This window comes from Sceloporus undulatus, chromosome 6 (genome assembly GCF_019175285.1).
Source record: "Sceloporus undulatus isolate JIND9_A2432 ecotype Alabama chromosome 6, SceUnd_v1.1, whole genome shotgun sequence".
NCBI classification, from domain to species: Eukaryota; Metazoa; Chordata; class Lepidosauria; order Squamata; family Phrynosomatidae; genus Sceloporus; species Sceloporus undulatus.
The window spans coordinates 110,939,116-110,956,637 of NC_056527.1; the positions used below are offsets into that span (position 1 = coordinate 110,939,116).

General features: G+C 41.5%; 2 protein-coding genes across 2 annotated transcripts; both read left to right on the forward strand.

The window, feature by feature from the left end:
* The first annotated feature begins 300 nt into the window (after positions 1–300).
* On the forward strand, positions 301–5,878 carry LOC121935388 (C-type lectin-like). The gene is given in 6 exon segments (XM_042476848.1): positions 301–337; positions 340–366; positions 1,968–2,059; positions 2,824–2,967; positions 4,706–4,820; positions 5,811–5,878. Coding segments are annotated over 6 exon segments (483 nt in total).
* A 5,066-nt stretch (positions 5,879–10,944) lies between these two features.
* On the forward strand, positions 10,945–15,640 carry LOC121935184 (regenerating islet-derived protein 4-like). Its single transcript, XM_042476420.1, has 5 exons — positions 10,945–11,011; positions 11,672–11,763; positions 14,140–14,280; positions 15,078–15,186; positions 15,382–15,640. Exons 1-5 carry the CDS (start codon positions 10,945–10,947, stop codon positions 15,447–15,449), a joined length of 477 nt encoding a protein of 158 aa, XP_042332354.1. The 3' UTR covers positions 15,450–15,640.
* Positions 15,641–17,522: the final 1,882 nt, after the last annotated feature.

The window sequence follows — 17,522 nt, forward strand, 5'->3', positions numbered from 1 at the left end:
TTTTCCAGCTCCACCACATGAGCAACTTCTGAAATCTTGAACTGAATTAGATCTTCTACATTGAGGGAGATGTCACACTACTTCCAGGGGAACTTACACAGGCATAAACACCATCATTATTCCAACAGGCATTTCCCGTTAGATTCTATCCAAAACTCACATGCTCACCTTCACTGCAGTTTTTCTTTCTAATACTACCATGAAAGACATTATGATAATACACTTATTTAGTTTCTCCTCATTGTTTTGGATTGAATGTCTTCTCTTTTTTTTCCCTCTCTCTTAATGTACATTCAGAAGATGGGACTCTTTGCCTATGCCAGCTTATGCCTTTTTGGCCTCTGCTCTCCCGTCCTTTTCCAGGAGGTAAGTCTCTTAAAGTAATATCAAGATCTATCCCATTTGGAAGCAAGTGGGACATAGATTCAAAATAAATAAAGTATAAATAAAAATATAAGATAATAAATAAATAAATAAATATTATCTTTGAAGTTGATATAGGGGTTTTGATAAAAGGTAGCTGCAGATAGTTGCTATAATCTTTGGATACTTTTAGTAAACCAATTGCTATTTGTTCTTTCAAATAAGACTGTTTTAATTGAAATCAAACACAATGCCTAAACAAAATCAGTTTTCATTAAAACAGGTGGGGCAGCCCTTGAATACCACCGTTTGCACCTCAGAAATCTGTCCTTTTTCTCAACCTCCACTGCCAAGGTTCTGGTATGCCTTGGTGGTCTCTCGACTAGTTACTGCAACCTCCTTCTCGCAGGGCTTCCTCTTCTCTCTTCGTCCTTTAATTTTCATTCAGCATTCATCATCTCGCATCCACATGCCATTTGACCATGTTTCTCCTTTATTATCATCCCTTCACTGGCCCCCTTTCCCTTCCATATCCAGTATAAGCTTTATTGTTAACTTTTAAAGCTCTGCATGGGCTGGCCCGTCTTTTTATCTGAATCCTCTTTCTCACTCGTACCTCCATTCTAATAGTCAAGGTTTCTAATAGTCCCAGCCTAGATCTCCACTGCCCTGTCCTGGATTCATCCTTTTTCATTTGCTGCCCCTCACTCCTCTGAACTTCTTCCCCCAAACACAGCTCATCACTTCATTGACCACCTTTAAATTGAATTGAAGACACCTGTTAGGAAGCATTCCCAGGCACTGTGTGAATTATATCTGATATTTGATTAGACAATCGATGTTGATGTTTTAATTGTTGCCTGCTTTTTAACTAATTTTGTTTTATATTACTACCTAGTGTTTACATGTATTTTGTAGATTGACAACCATTGGCAGGTTTATATTTTTACTGATTTGATTTTGTATGTAAAGTGCTGTGTACATTTACAGCACTATAGAAATAATAATATAAATAATATAATAAATATATAATAATAATAATAATACCCCAAAGTTAGTTCCTCAACCCACACTCAATATATAACTTATCCCTGATTTATGGGGCTGGACAAGATGAAAGGGTTACCAATGTTCATTCATTGCAGCATAGTTCCACCATATATTCATTTCTGATGTCCAGTGGTCCATGAGGTCCTGAGAAAGGTCCACTTGGCCTTTACACAATGAGGTATATGGTGCCACCAATTATTGGCTCAGAGAGGGAAAACTGAATGGGTTTGGTGTGGGAAAGCCATGTTTCCTGAGTTACATTTCATAGAAACATAGAGTTGGAAGAGACCACAAAAAGTCTTCACCCCTTTCTACCTGCCACAGAGATAGAAAACCTATGGCTCTCCAGATATTGACAGACTCTAACATCTGTCCATCTTAGATAGAGTGGTAAATTGTTCAGATATGGTGATGCCTAGAGGGCAGACAACACCTGAAGTACCACAGAATGTCACCCCTGAAGTAGTTCAATAAGGATTTCCTACTTAAGAATGAATGTTGGTAATATCTTCGCTCATAATGTGCCCTACATTCATCTTACTTTCTCCTTGCAGCTGAAGCCGCCTCCTGTGCCAGAGGCTGGCTGCAAAATCAGGGGAACTGCTATGCTTATTTTGACACCAAGATGACATGGTCAGAAGCTGAGGTGAGAAACATTTCCCAGCATTTAAGATGTGAATTTTGTATCTTCACTTAATGGTCTCCAAGGAAGGGAACAAAACACAAGATATTCAGATGGAATACAGCTTGAAGCAGGTGTTGAACTGGGGTGGGGGTGAAATATCAAACTTCATAGAGTTATCTTAAATTTGGCATGTAGACATATCATCTGTAAAGAATATAAGAACCCAGCCAAAGGAGACCAGTAGTTATGGCCCAGGTGTGGGAACCATATGACTCTTCAAAATCTTTGAAGCCTATTTGTAATTCAGGGCCAATTTTCTGCAAAATTTGCACATTATCGTTTTGCACGGAAAACAGCATTTCCTGCACAGAAAGTAATATTCCTACACAGAAGTGTTATTTTCAGCATACATATGTTGTTTCCTATTTAGACATGCTGTTTTCTATATTAAACAACCACATCTAGATTTAGTGCACTCTGGGATTCTCCTTGTTGAGGTTTCTTAACATTTGAAAAACATGTTTGTTTGTTTTTAATTTTAAAAAATTAAATATTTCTGCTCCTTTCCTGCTAGTCACTGCCATACCAGTTTTGCAGCAGTTTCTACCATGAAGTTGATTTGAATAACTCAAGACAGGGTCCCTTGAATGAAAATTCTGAAAGCAAAAGGCTTGGAGAAGCAATTGAAAGTGTTACACTCAAAGAACTCCAGCTCTGCTGTTATCCCCTAGTGGGAAGATGACCATGTCAATAAAACTCTTTCCCCATCCTTTCTCTGTCCTCAGATTGAATGCCAGAGCTATGGCCGAGGGGCCCATCTTGCCTCTGTTCTCAGCAAGGCAGAGTCAGCTCTCATCGCCCAACACATCTCCACTTACCAAAAGCAAAAGAGCTATTATGTCTGGATTGGACTCAATGATCCTCTTCAGGTGAGTCTCTCTCTTGCTCTGTTTGGCTCAGAAATTCTCATCATCACTGGCTGGGGAGATTTTAGGGACTTAATTCCATACACATTTCAGAAATACTCCCAGAAATACTCTGGGGAGATGCTGATGATTCCTCTTATTTTCTCCAGGGCCGAGGAGCAGGAGTAAGGAGTAAGAGGTTTTTGCAGGAGTAGGAATAAGGAGTAACAAAATATATAGTTGTTACTCCTTATTCCTGTTATTATATTGTACTTTCCCTAACATACTCCTTTTTGCATATGTGTATATTGCAAGGGTTCCCCCAATATATATTTGGGATACAGTATTTCCTAATATACACATTTTGTTTCATTTAGTTTAGTTCTTTTGTTTGTTTCTTTGCATTTATTTTTATAGATCAAAATTATACAAGACAAGGGAGAGAGAAAAACCCCAAAGAAAACTAAAGTGCACAATGAAATTAAAAGAATCAAAGCAGAATGGAGAGGAAGAATCTAAGCATAAAGTTCAGCAAAACCTCTCCAGCTGTCCAAATAAAAAAATAGTCATATAAAGCTGTCATCTACATGCTACATGTTCAAAGGCTGAAAACTGTGGTGGGCAACTGGGAAAGTCCCGATGACAACATTAGTACCCCAGGACACCTTATAGGCCACACATACTACACTGCAATACACACACAAACACACACAATCAAAAATGTTCCCCTTAAATCCCTCCAGAAGACATGGAGATGCATTCTCCATATTTTATATGCCTACTTGGATCGTTTGCAGCCCTGTTTCTCCTGTTTCCTTGGCCCTAAATTATTCTGAGGAGGTAAGACATAGTAGAACTGCCTCCCCAACAGCCCCTAGAAGACATTTTGAAACCAAAACGGGGATGAAGAAAAGCCTGTTACATTATGTGACTGCCAGTATCAGAACTGCCATGGGAATTCAGTGAGATTGAGAGCTTATTGATGCTTTTCCCTCATCAATGAAAAGGAGTACCAGGGGGCAAATGTGGTGAAAATACCCTCTTCATTCCCTAGAAGACATTTTAGGACCAAAAAAATGACTTCTGGAGGCCATCAAATGGCCCTGGCTATGCACCCAGGTTGAGAGGAGTGTAAGGTCCACAATGCATTGAATAATATAAATTGTGCATTTATGTTGCCGTACTTACAAAAGAAGTTGTTCAGCCACAATTGGGGCAGAGAGGATCTTGGTTAACTTCCAAGATGTAGGTAGATAGCACAAAAGATACGAACATTAGTAAAATTCAAAGACTGCTCCAGAACAAAATACCACTCAAGGCCTCTTTCTAAAAAGAAAGTGTAAAGGACAAACCAGACCAGTTATATAACAATGCAGCCTATGAAATGCAAAGTCAAAAGTGAGAAAACTGGCTGAAACACTTTCTGGTGAGCTGTTCCTTATATGTGTGTGTGTGTATATATATATATGCCTTCAAATCACTTGTCAATTTAAGGTGACCCCATGAGTTTCATAAGGTTTTCTTAGGCAAGGAATACTCTGAGGTAATTTTGCTAGTTTCTTCCTCTGAAATGTAGCCTAAAGCACATGTGGATATGTCTGTGACAGTGATTTCCAGTTTGGAAATCCAGTATGGATATGCTTACAAACTTGATTTGTTAGTTTGATAGGTCCTGATGGGCAAATCTGTACAAACCTTTGGTCCTGAGAAAAAAAGTCTATATCTCTACTAATCACAAAATTTGTCTCTCCTATTTCTACAGACCCGCAAATGGAGATGGTCTGACGAATCAGTCTACAACTATCATGCCTGGAAAAGCTCGAAGCCAGACAACCATGGCAATAATGAATACTGTGTGGTGTTGGTTGAAAGCAAAAGTGAGTAAACACTTTCTTGGTGGCTTATGACAACAATGCCTTCAAGACATAGTTGGTGGCCTGGGTCTACATTGGTAATGATCAAGCTTTTGTCCTACAGATGCATTGTACCTCAGCTCCCAGTATCCTGACAATTGCCCAAGATAGTTGGGGCTTCTGGAAGTTTAAATCCAAAACACTTAGAATGCAAAGGTTTGAGGATCTATAAGCCCCAGATGAACCTCTAAATAAGGTTTCAAATGAGTGTCTAAATGTACTGTAATTCCAAATGGAAAGTATGAAAGTTTTTCTTCTTTAAAGGTATCCAAACCTAGTTTTTGTCCTACCTTTTACAAGGACCCTGAAATTGAGGGAGAACATCTTTAGGTTCCTTTAAGGCTAGGCTGCAAGGGTTGAATCCACATGAACTGGTCAGGTAAATGGGACCACCCAGACTCCTATGCCACTCAGCCCCTTCATATCAACCAGAAGTGTACTAAATGATCAAGCACACACAGAACCATTAGGTCAGTTGCTATAGTTGAATCCTCCCACAAACAGCAAAAGCTGTTTGCAATCTATTTTCTATACACATGTAGGAGTAAGCAATGATGAATACAGAGAAGGAACTTCTAAATACATATTGCATTTGTAAGAATCTTAGGATGGCATTCAGAATTGAGTTATGGATTCATAACTTAGAGTTATGGTCCTATAATTGTTCTGTGTACTTAAAGACTGTGTAAAAGCCACCCCAATCTACTTTACGAACCACCAGCCACAGCAGGTCCACTTAGCTTCTGACTGACTGTTTCCGTCTCGAGTTAGTAACAGCTGTGGTCATTCAAATGTAATGCATTTTGTGTTTTCACTGTTTTGTTTTGTTTTAATAAAAGGAGGAGGAGGACGAAAGAACAGTATTCCAACTAGGCAGAATTAATAACAACCTATGTGCCAGTGTTGAGCCCATGCACTTTAAAAACAGTTCTGGTTTCCCTGTTTGCATTTTAGATTTTAGAGAGTGGGATGATGTACCATGCCACTTCTTGAATGCCTACATCTGCAAGTATGAGCTCTAAAGAAGATGGTAGCTTCCAGTTATGCCTCCTTGAATGCTTAACACTTGGATCAGCTGATGTCGGATTATATTACCTCTTCCCAGTCCACAAAGCAAGTCACTGACATTTCCCTCCATCTTTTTCCAAAAGCACCATCAGATAATCTACTTCTATGCAGCCCTGTTGCCCAGCAGAGAATTAATAAATTCTTTCTTACACATGCATTGGCTGGTGTTTTTATGTCATTCCAAAATTTTTCTTTCTCTACCTATTCTTGGGTGAGAACAAGTTGGGTTCTTCGAGTCACTAGCAGGTGTGGTGGGTGCAGACCACACCAGGGGACACCCCAAGTTGGGGGGAGGTTCACGCCATGCTCCCCAATCCTTGGTATTTTGGCAGAAACAATCTCTGGCATTCACCTGTGCCTCTTTGAAACACTGGAACTCAGTGAAAGAGATGTTGTGAGAAAGAAGAAGCTCCTTGTTTTTTTAAAAAATAAATAAATACATTTCAAATTTTCAACTTTAAATTTAGCCTTGGCAGTGAGGGGATGCTGGACCACATCAATGAAAAAGTTGGGATGTTTGCCTGCTGTGTACCATCAACTTACCACCAACAAGCCCTATAGCAGCAATGTGGATCAGTGTTCGGCACTGAACTAGTTCCAGCACATAAGACTCGGGCAACTGTTTTACTCCAGGATTAACACTTATAGTATATGGAACAAACACAGGGACAGATTTTCTCACTAGTTCAGGATCCTGCCAGATACCAAGGTAATATTTGAGATAAATGGTTTGCATGCTTTAGGACACTGGTGCTCAGTCTTTCGTGTCTCAAATCTCATCAATCACACTGCCAAAAAACTGAGTTCCACTGTGACAGATGAAAACAATAATGAGTAATAATACACAAGTTAAGAGAGGCTCAGCTGTTTGCTTTTGCCTGCGCTTACTGTTGTTTAAGAACTTTCTCTGAGACAGAGTGTGACTTGCCCCAGGTCAGCTAATAGGTTTCCATGGCTGAGTGGGGATTCGAACCCTAGTCTGCCAAAGTCCTAGGCTGAATCTGCACTACATAAATAATGCAGACCTTGCACTGTTTGTCTTGTCCCTCTATGATAGTTTGACTATTTTCTCCAGCTCTTTTGCCTTCCAGACTACTGCCTCCCTCCCCCACATAACTCAGTTTAAAGCCCTCCTGATCAAATTTTTGAGACTATTGGCAAAAACGTTTTTGCCAAATGGCATGAGATGCAACCCATCCCTTGCCAAAAGTCCTTCCTCATGGAACCTCAGACCATGATTCAAAAATCCAAATCATTCTTGGAGGCACCATCTACGGAGCCAGTTGTTTACATCCGCTATTTTCTTCTCCCTTCCTGGACCATGCCCTTCAACTGGGAGAAGAAATAAGAAGACAACCTGTGCATCCATCTCGTTCAATTTCTTACCCAAAGCCTCATAATCTCTTGTGATATTCTAAAGGCTGTGCCTTGCAGTATTATTGGTTCCCACATGTCTTGTCAGCCTCTCTGTCACATCACAGATCTTTGCCCCAGGGAAACATCACACCCCCCGTGACATCTTGTCAGGATGTCATTTACCTGTTGTTTATCTTACCTGTCATTTAAGAACCTGCCGTTAAGAAAAGTATAACAGAAACGGTGACAAAGTTATTCCTCTCCACTGCTAAAACCCATAAATCTATCATTCACACTCATCAATTAGCCATGTCTAATGTCCACTAAGTACACATGCAAATATCCATCTGTTCTTGTCTCATGCGGCCATGTAATATCTAATGCATCTGTAAATGATTTTATGTATATATATGTGTGTGTGTGTGTGTGTGCGCACACACACACACATTTATATATGCTAAGCACTATATTAGGATTGTAAGTAAGGGCTGAAATAGATGGCCCAAAAGTGGCATAGCCAGGGCGATTTTCAAATTAGGGACCACACACCAACTGCAACATTCCTAATCCTAGAATGTGCCAGCAGCGGCATCATGGCAGCATCCTGTCCACATGGGCACTGCCATGATGACATCATGCACGTGCCACGTCCAAACAGTGTGGCATGGGTGTGATGTCTGCATGCCACCCCAGGCAGCTTATGGCGGTCTAGCAGTGGCGCGCAAACGAACTCCGAAACAGAGCTCCTTTTCAGTGCACGCATCGTTGGCGCGGAAACCAAACGGCCGTGCCAATGATGCAGAGGGGAAAGGGGCCGCGCCCTTTCTCCTCTGTAGTGCTGGCCTCGCTGGGTGCTCTGGGCACCTAAGGTGCCAGGGCACCCCTTTTCCAGGCCAAAGAGAAACAGCATTTTGCTGCTTTTGTTTGGCCTGGAAAAATGCCAGATTGGGGCCACAGGGGCTACCGGTGAGGTTGCCCTGGCCCCTATCCAGACTGACCCTTTGGGGCAGTCTGTACAGTGCCTAAGTCTGCTATGAATATTTGTAGAGAAATCAGACAAGAGCCAACCGTCTGGTATAAACAGTTTCATTGATCCTCCTGATCAACTGTACTGACATTGCTGGTCAATTCAATTGACACTGTGGCCAATACAACTGACAGTGTGGTCAAATCAATTGACAGCTTGAACCATACAAGTCTCATACTTTTAAAGGCAGAAAGCAGGTAGGGAAAAACACTGACCATCTGTGCCTGACCTTTGGGTTTGTGTACTTAGTAATAGTTAACTTTATACAGTGGTACCCCGGGATAGGAGAGTAAGGTTTAACTTTTATGTCTAACTAAAAGGAGATTCTTCCTTTTGATCTCACAGACAAAAGGCTCTACATGTTTTCATGGGTGCGCAAACAAGGTCTTTCAGTACATAGGAAGAATCTCTCAGCACGTACAGGAAGAATTTCCCTATAAATATTTGTACCTAGGCGATTCAGTGCAGAATCAAACTCACTGGTCAAAAAGAAGCATGAAATACTTCTCATCAGGGAAGTTGTTCACACCCAAAGAATGGGAAGACTATGAAATACAGGATACACAAGGTCAGGCCAAGCCTGGTTAGCACTTGGATGGCAGAGTGTCAAGGAATACTGTTCTTTTTGGTTTGCCATTGCCTTCCTCTGAAATATAGCCTAAAGGAACTGGTACTCCTTGACACTCTGCCATCCAAGTGCTAACCAGGCCTGGCCTTGCTTACCTTCCAAGATCAGACAGGATCTGGTGCCTTCAGGACATTTAGGTCTTTCTTCATGATTAGAAGCCCTAGATTAATGCACTGTCTGTGAACTAGGTGGATCCTTCTCACTGATGCTCCCCTTCGAGCAGGGAAAGAATGTGGAAGGTTTACAAGTTCACCTACCTGTCCCCAATAATAGAATCTGCATCCCCTTAAGTGGAACAGCTCTTTCTTTCAACAGGCTCTTTGAGTCAAACCCATTCTGTTATGCCCTAATTACCAAGAAAGTAAACCCTTACCAGAAATTAGAATATTTAATTCATTAAATCAAAATCAGAGGGGTGTCCCTTGCCATTCCTTTTCATAAGATAGTTCTGAACACACTCTGAGAGTTTTGAGGTTCTGCTGACAGGATTCCAGGCTGAGGGTTTGGCCCAGAAGGTTGCCTTCTCTGTTTCGGCCTCTGTTTCCACTTTCTGGTTGCCAAGATTCGGCCAGCGTGGAAGACAGGGATTGGCATGAGGAAATCTGCAGAAGTGTGTTGATCTTATTGTATTTCTGTTGTATCATTTATTTATGTTTCATACAGTATTTGCTTTTTATTCTTTGAATCACCCAGATAATAGAGAAGTATCTGCTGCACTAACCATCACTTAAAAACATAAGTTTAAAGTTTGTTTGTTTTGGAACATATTTCCCTATTTAAATATATATTGTCCTTCTGTAGAACTGATGGCTGATGATTAAGTGGTCTGCCTTCCATCTGCCTGGTCCACATTTATGCAAAACTGGACCAGGATTTCCTGATTCCTTAAAGGTATTTTGTTGATCTTTATATTGGATCATCACTCTGCCCAAAGACTATATAAGCTAAAAAGTCAGAAAGGATTGCCAGAGAGGCTCCCAATTCAGCTGTCCACCACATCTTCCACAGCAGACAATATAGTCACCAGGAGAAGAACAGCACGAGGTGAGTGACTAAGGCGATCCCCTGCAGGTCTTGATGAAAGGGTTCTTCCAGATTAGAGGGTGAAGTATGGAAGGTTTGCTATGGCTTTGAGACAGAGTACTGAATCAGGCTCAACAACAAGGATATCTGGAAAAGTGAGCCACAAGTCTTAAAGGAAGGGGAATAATGTTTCTGGTATGGAAAGAGATGAATAACGTCACCAATAACAAAATAGAAAAAGAGTATGGAATTGACAGGGATATTGATATTTCAGGGTAGGTTAAGCAAAGGAGTGTCTATCCTTATTAATGTATAGTTGGTGTCATCAGTGCCAAAATGACAGGAACAAAGGAAAGGATTCAAGATCTAGATGGCTTCATCACACAAGAAGATACATCTTCTGTATTTTGTAAATACTGTGTAAATATTGTGTAGTGTCCATTCTCCGAGATACACATGGGAACAAACCCAAGAATGTAATGGGTGCAATTGTGACCCATCAAGGTCCAACTTTTGTCCCTCTTTGTGACATGGCAACAAAACAAAACGGCCAAGATCTAACTAAGATGGTATAGCATAAATGCAGAGTTATGCAGTGATTGTTCTATTCAACTCTCAAACTGAATGTCAACATTGTACAACCTAATGCACAACTCAATATATAACCACATCTTCAGTTCCATGGCATGAGCATCTCCACTTCATAAACCTTGAACTGAAGGCAGATGTTCTACATTGGGCAGAGGGATGTCCAACTACTTCCATGGGGGAACGTCCATGAGCATAAAAGACCATCATGATATTCCACTGAGCATGTTCCTGTAAAATTCTATCCAAAACTTAAAGTGCAGTTTTCCTTCTAATAGCACCAATGAAAGTCATGGTGCTCAATAGCTTATTTATTTACTTCTTGTTGCTTTGGCATCTGCTGTTCGCTGAGCATGCTTCTTGGATGTTTTCTACCCTCTGCCCAGTTCATCCAGAAGATGGGACTCTTTGCCTATGCCAGCCTATGCCTTTTTGGCCTTCTGCTCTCCAGTCCTTTTCCAGGAGGTAAGTCTCCTAAAGAAATATCAAGATTATGTTTGTAGGTAATGGGGTTTTGACTAAAGATAGCTGAAGTCAATTGTTATTCATCTTCAGATACCTTTAGTTAACCAATTTCTTTTTTCAAAGGGTAATGTATGTGAAGTAAATCAAACACTGTTATCGCTGCCGCACAAAGTCAGTTTTTCACTAAACAAGTGGGCCAGCCCCTGGACACTACTTTTGTAACTCTGAAGTCTCCTGCCGATTCCCACAAAGTTCCTCCATGCACACATAATATATTTGTTATCCCTGATTTAGGGGGCTGCACAGGATGAAAGGGCTACCAGTGTCCATCCACTGCAGTACAGTTCTGGCTTATTTTCATTCATGATGGACAGTGGTCCATAAGAGCCTAAGCATAGCTCCACTTGGCCTTTCCAAAGTGAGGAATATGGTCCCACCTGTTATTGGCTCAGAGCAGGGAAACAGATTAGGGCTGGTGGGGGGAAGCCCACATTCCCCTTTTACATTTCATGGGGGCTGGAAGGCTGAACAACTCCTGAAGGACCAGAGAATGTCCACCCTAAACTACAGTAGTTTAGAGGTTTTTCTACTTAAGAGATAAATATTGATAATATCTTTTTCCACAACCTGTCCCACATTCATCTTTCCTTCTCTTTGCAGGTGAGGCTGCCTCCTGTGCCAGAGGCTGGCTGCAAAATCAGGGGAATTGCTATGCTTATTTTGACACCAAGATGACATGGTCAGAAGCTGAGGTAAGAAACGTTTCCCACCAGTTAAGTTCTAAGTTCTACATCTTCACTCCATGGTCTCCAGAGAAGGGAACGAAACAAGGAACAAAACAAGGAATTCAGAAGGAACATGGTTTTAAGCAGAAGTTGTACTCATGTGGGAATGGGATATTGAACTTCATAGAGATATGCTATATTGGCATGCAGAGCTAACACCTTTAAATAATATAAGAAGAGACCACGGGCTATGGCCCAGATGTAGGAACTGTGGATGAAGAGCCATACATGGCTTTCAGCTTATGCTGAAAGCCACGTGCCAGAAGAGGCAAGAGCTCTTGTTTTCAATAGTGTTTGAGCATACATATTTCACTTACACAGGGGAGTCCGGAACGAATCCCCCGCATAAGGGAAAGGTGCACTGTATTGCTGGGTTGCATTATCCACAGAGAATAGCCAACAAGGAAAGTGCTGGAATATAGTGCGAAAGTATTGGGAGGGCTGCACGGTTCCTGTCAAGAATTGGAAAGCCTGTGGGCCTCCAGAGGTTCAGAATCCACTGGTTCCATCATCACCCAACGTTACCTGTGTGGTTAGTAGTTGGTGTGAATTTCAGAGCAGCCATTTTAAACAGATATTTCAAATGATTTAATTCCATCCATACATAGTGTAATGCTGTTTTCTAATATAGCTTCTTCTTTTTTTTACATTTTTAGCCACTTGTGTTTTCATTTCCACTTCTTTTTACCCTGTAAAGTACCTTAAATCCCAAGGCTTTAGGGGGAAGTGGGGTACAGTCAGCCCACCATATCCACAGATTCTTCATCCATGGATTCAAGTATCCATGGCTTGAAAATGTTTTTGTTTTTTTAAAATATATACATTCTGAAAAGCAAGCCTTGATTTTACCATTTGATATAAGGGACATCATTTTACTATGTCACTGTCCACATATTTTGGTATCCACAACAAGTCCTGGAACCAAACCCTAGAGGACACCAAGGGCTCACTGTGTAAAGAAAGTAGTACAATGCAATGCAATGCAATTTCTGGAAAGCCACAACCTTGATCTGGGCTAAAGTCCTGTTTCCCGCTGTTGCCAAACTACTCACTGCTGAGATTGACATGAGGAAAATAAATCTCCCCCACAGCTAAAATTTCTATTTAAGCTACACCCCAGTACCTAGTTTATGGGGATAAACAGTATTGTTGTCAGTAGGATTTTTTACTTGATACATATAAAATAATGCCATCTGCTGGAGGTTTCAAGGCAGCAAGGCTCCTGCCAACTGAGAAGTCTTCCCATCAAACAGAATTCCATACACATGTTATTTCCAGCATCATGCCAACAAGCCATCCAAATTTACTTTTTCCTCACTTCTGCACTCTGAGTTTAGGTCTGTATCTAGCCACAGTAGGGATGTAATTATTTATTAAGGCGGCATACAGATTGCCCAAAAAGGGTGGTCTCCAGCCACCCTGATTTGCTACGTGAGGGAGCCACAGCGGACAAACCGCACGGCTCCCTCGCACAGCAAAAAGAACCCTCAAAAAGCGGGTTCTTTCTGTGGCACGATTGTGATGCCGCAATGCATCAATGGCGCACTTGTAGTGTCACAGTTACACCAGGATGTGCAGGCACTAGGCGTCTGTCATGTCAAAATGGTGGTGCCCATGTAGACAGGGCACCGCCATTTTGCGCCACCAGTATGTACTAGGCTAACCCTAGTGCATACTAAGGTTAGGGAACGTCTGAATGGGGCATGCTCCCTAACCCTACTGCCGCCGCCGCCACACTACATTTTGCAGGTCTGTACCGTGCCTAAGTTTCCTTGAATTTAGCAATGTATGATTGTAGCAATTTCCTTTCCACTGCAAGGGAATCCTCTGTTCCAATTAGCAATTCAGGACAGATTTTGTGCAAAATTCGCACATGGTTGTTTTGCACAGCAAACAACATTTTCTGCACAGAATATAATATGCCTGCATAAAAATGTTATTTTTGGCATAAAAAATGGTGTTTTCTATGTAAGCAAGTTTTCTTCATAAAACAACCACATGTGCATTTAGTGCAGAATAAATCCTCAACTGCAGAGATTCTTCCTACTCTGGGATTCTTCTTGTCCAGGTTTCTTAACACTTGAAAAACATATCTTTAAAATTTGTTTGCTATACAAGTTCCTTTCCTGGTAGTCACTGCCATGCCAGTTTTGCAACAGTTTCTACCATGAAGTTGATTTGAATCATTCAAAACAGTGTCTCCCAAACAAAAATTCTGAAAACAAAAGGCTTGGAGAAGCATTGAAAGTGTTATATTCAAAGAACTCCAGCTCTGCTGATATCCCCTTGTGGGACGATGGCCGTGCCAATAAAACTCATTCCCCATCCTTTCTCCGTCCTCAGATTGAATGCCAGAGCTATGGCCGTGGGGCCCATCTTGCCTCTGTTCTCAGCAAGGCAGAGTCTGCTCTCATCGCCCAACACATCTCCGCTTACCAAAGGCAAAAAAGCCATGTCTGGATCGGTCTTAATGATCCTCTTCAGGTAAGCCTCTTTCTTGTCTGTTTTGCTCAGAACTTCTCATCAACACTGACCAGGGAGACTTTAGTGATTCCATTCCAGGCACATCTCTGAAATTCTCCCCATTGAATTTTGCATGCTCATTTCCTCTTATTTTCTCTTTTTCAACACCACTGTCCCAGCCAGTACCATCTACACATTGGTAGTCAGGTTCCCAGGTGACCGTTGTGCTTTCTTATCTCAACCATCTCTTTTCCTCCCTGGCCCTTTCCTTTGCTTACTCCCCTTTGTTTGTTATTGGACGTTATCAGACAAGGTAAATAGGAAGTATAATCCAATACCAATCAAAACGCAATCATGGGGTTTAATGTTATTGCATGATAGACTACCACATGCAATTTTGGGCAATGGGAAGTCAGTCCAAACGCAATCATGGGGTTTCACATTACTGTGTGAGAGGTGATCACATGTGATTTCCGGTAATGGCAAGCTATTTTCGGGCAATGGGAAGTCAGTTCAAATTCAATTTGAATTCACGTAAATTCGATGAACTAGTGAATTCACGTGAATGCAATTCATATATAAAACATATATATATATAACAATTTTTAAAATTTACAATATAAAATTGAGACATGCACTTTTGGTGTGGCAAACTAGATTACAAAACAATGAAAAGTGTGGAAATGGGTGTCTCAATGAGTTCCAGTTCATTTATAAGTTTGTCAGGTCCAGATGGGCAAGTCTGTACAAACTTTTGGACCCAAGGAAAGAATTTATATCTCTACTAATCACAAAATCTACATTTCTCATTTCTACAGACTGACAAGTGGAAGTGGTCGGATGAATCAGTCTACAATTATGAGGCCTGGGCTAGTGGTGAGCCAAATGGCAGTAATGAATTCTGCACAGAGTTGAATCAATATACAAGTGAGTAAACACTTTCTCAGTGGCTTAGGACATAGTTGCTGGTGTGGATCATTATTTATACTATTTAAAAACGGCTTAACCCGAATTGGCCATAAGCCACACATATTATGTTCTTGTCAATTCAGGGAGTCAGGGCACTGTTGAGTCCATGCAGTTTAAAAACAATCCTGGTTCATGTGACTGTTTGCATTTCAGATTTTAGAGAATGGAATGATAGAAACTGTCTATCTCGTCAAGCCTACATCTGCAAATATGAGCTCTAGAGAAGATGGAAGCTTCCAGTTATGCCTGCTTGATGTTGAACTTCTGGACCAGCTGATCTCTGCTACTGTCCCCAGTCTATGAAGAAAGCCTCTGACTTTCCCCTCCACCTTCTTCCAAAAGCCCCATCACAAAATCTACTTCTCTTTAGCCCTGGTGCCCTGCAGAAAATTAATAAACATCCTCTGATGCATGTGTTGGCTGGTGTTTTTCTGTAATTCCCAAATGTTCTTTCTCCACTCATCCTTGGGTGACTTCAAGGACCAGCAGAAGGTTTCTCCTGGACTTTTCTGCTTTTTCACAGAAGAGAGAATTTGTGCAGGATAGCTTCTCTCGGTCAGTAAGGAAAGTTTCACATGCCCAAATTTCCTCTCCTGCATTCTTTACATCTATGACACCTATATCTTTTCTCTTGTGGTCTTACTAAAACTCAGTTGTGGAAAGTATGGCCTTCAACACTAGTAGCTCCCAAAGGTGCTCCCTTGCACATGCTCAGTGGGCCTCTGGATGCTGCCCTCCTTCCCTGCTCCCTCCTTAATTGTCATCCTTCATCGGGGTCTGGGAGAAGGCAGGGGATGATGGGATAGGCAGCAGGGTGAAGGAGGGGAGCAGATCGGGGTCTAGGAGGATTCAGGGGATGATGGGATAGGTGGCAGGCTGAAGGAGGGGACTAGATCGGGGTCTAGGAGGACGCATGGGACGCAGGGGATGATGGGATCGGCTGGTTGGCAGAGAGGAGGAGATGGCATGAAGGAGGAGGAGGGGGATGATGGAGCAGGACACAGGGGGCCAAGGGGGGTGACATCGGAGTGGTTTTCCACACGAGACCAATTCGAAGTGCAATCAAAGGGAGCTTAGAAGTGAATTCTGTGAAGTCACTTTTTTTCGGTTTTACCAGAATCACTGCGGAAGCACCTCGCAAGGAGCTCCCATAGAAAGGAATGGTGTCTGATAACACATTCACTTTACGACGTGATTGCACATCGTTTGACCCGCAGTCACGTTGGAACTGAGCCGGAAAATCTCCAAAAAGCTCCGTGTGATATACTCCCATGTAACCCTTCCTTTTCTTTAGTGATAACCTTTCCATTTTCTGGCCTCCCCATTTGGTGTTATTTCTCCCTCCCAAATCAAAGTGTAGATTGTAATCTCATTGGGCCAGGGGCTCATCTTTAATGTTTAGTAAAATGCTTAGAAGAGAAAGAAAGGAAAAATCATACTACGCATGGACTGATTAAATAGTAATTTTAAAAAAGCCAAAGCTGCTCTGAGTTTGCAAAACCTGATCAGGGCAATTGCTGACTAGGGGTCCGTAGAGGTCAGCGAGATAGTAAATGATAACATGTTCTTCAAAATGGTGCTCTGTACACAGCTGGCATATATTTCTGCTTCCATTACTATTACTGCTACTATTAAAAACAACAAGGGGGATTTTTTTTCTTTTTAAAAAGCAATTTATTACTAAATCCCTGCCTTTAGGCTCCATTGTGTTTAAGCAGCATATAAGGAAACTTTGTGCATGAACAAATTAAAGGCTCTCAAAAATGTGTTTCCTAACATTTTATCTTGTGACATGTTTTTAATCCAGATTTACTTCTTTGTTCACTACAAAAGCAGACAGCAAAATTTTAGAATTCCAACTATGAGGAATATACCACGAGGAAATCACCATTCCCACCACCACCATGATCTACCAACTTGGGCTTCTGCCATATTCTCCACCATTTTCCTGTCTCATAATTCTCTCCACTTAACCTTGGAAAGGTTTAACAACTTCCAGCACCTTCCATCCAGCATGCCCAGTAAATCGCTTTTCCCAACAAAATTCCTAGGTCTTCTATGTGCTTTCCCTTCCCTAGTTCTGTGTATATATAGACATCATATAATCACACTAAATAACTTAGGCACCAGATCCCATCTGATCTTGGAAACTAAGCAGAAGTCAGCCCTGGATACTACTTGGGTGGGTAGACTGCCAATGATTATCAGGTGTTGTGGGCTATATTTCAGAGGAAGGAACTGGCAAAACCACTTCTTGAGTATTCCTTACCTAAGAAATCCCAATCAAATTCATG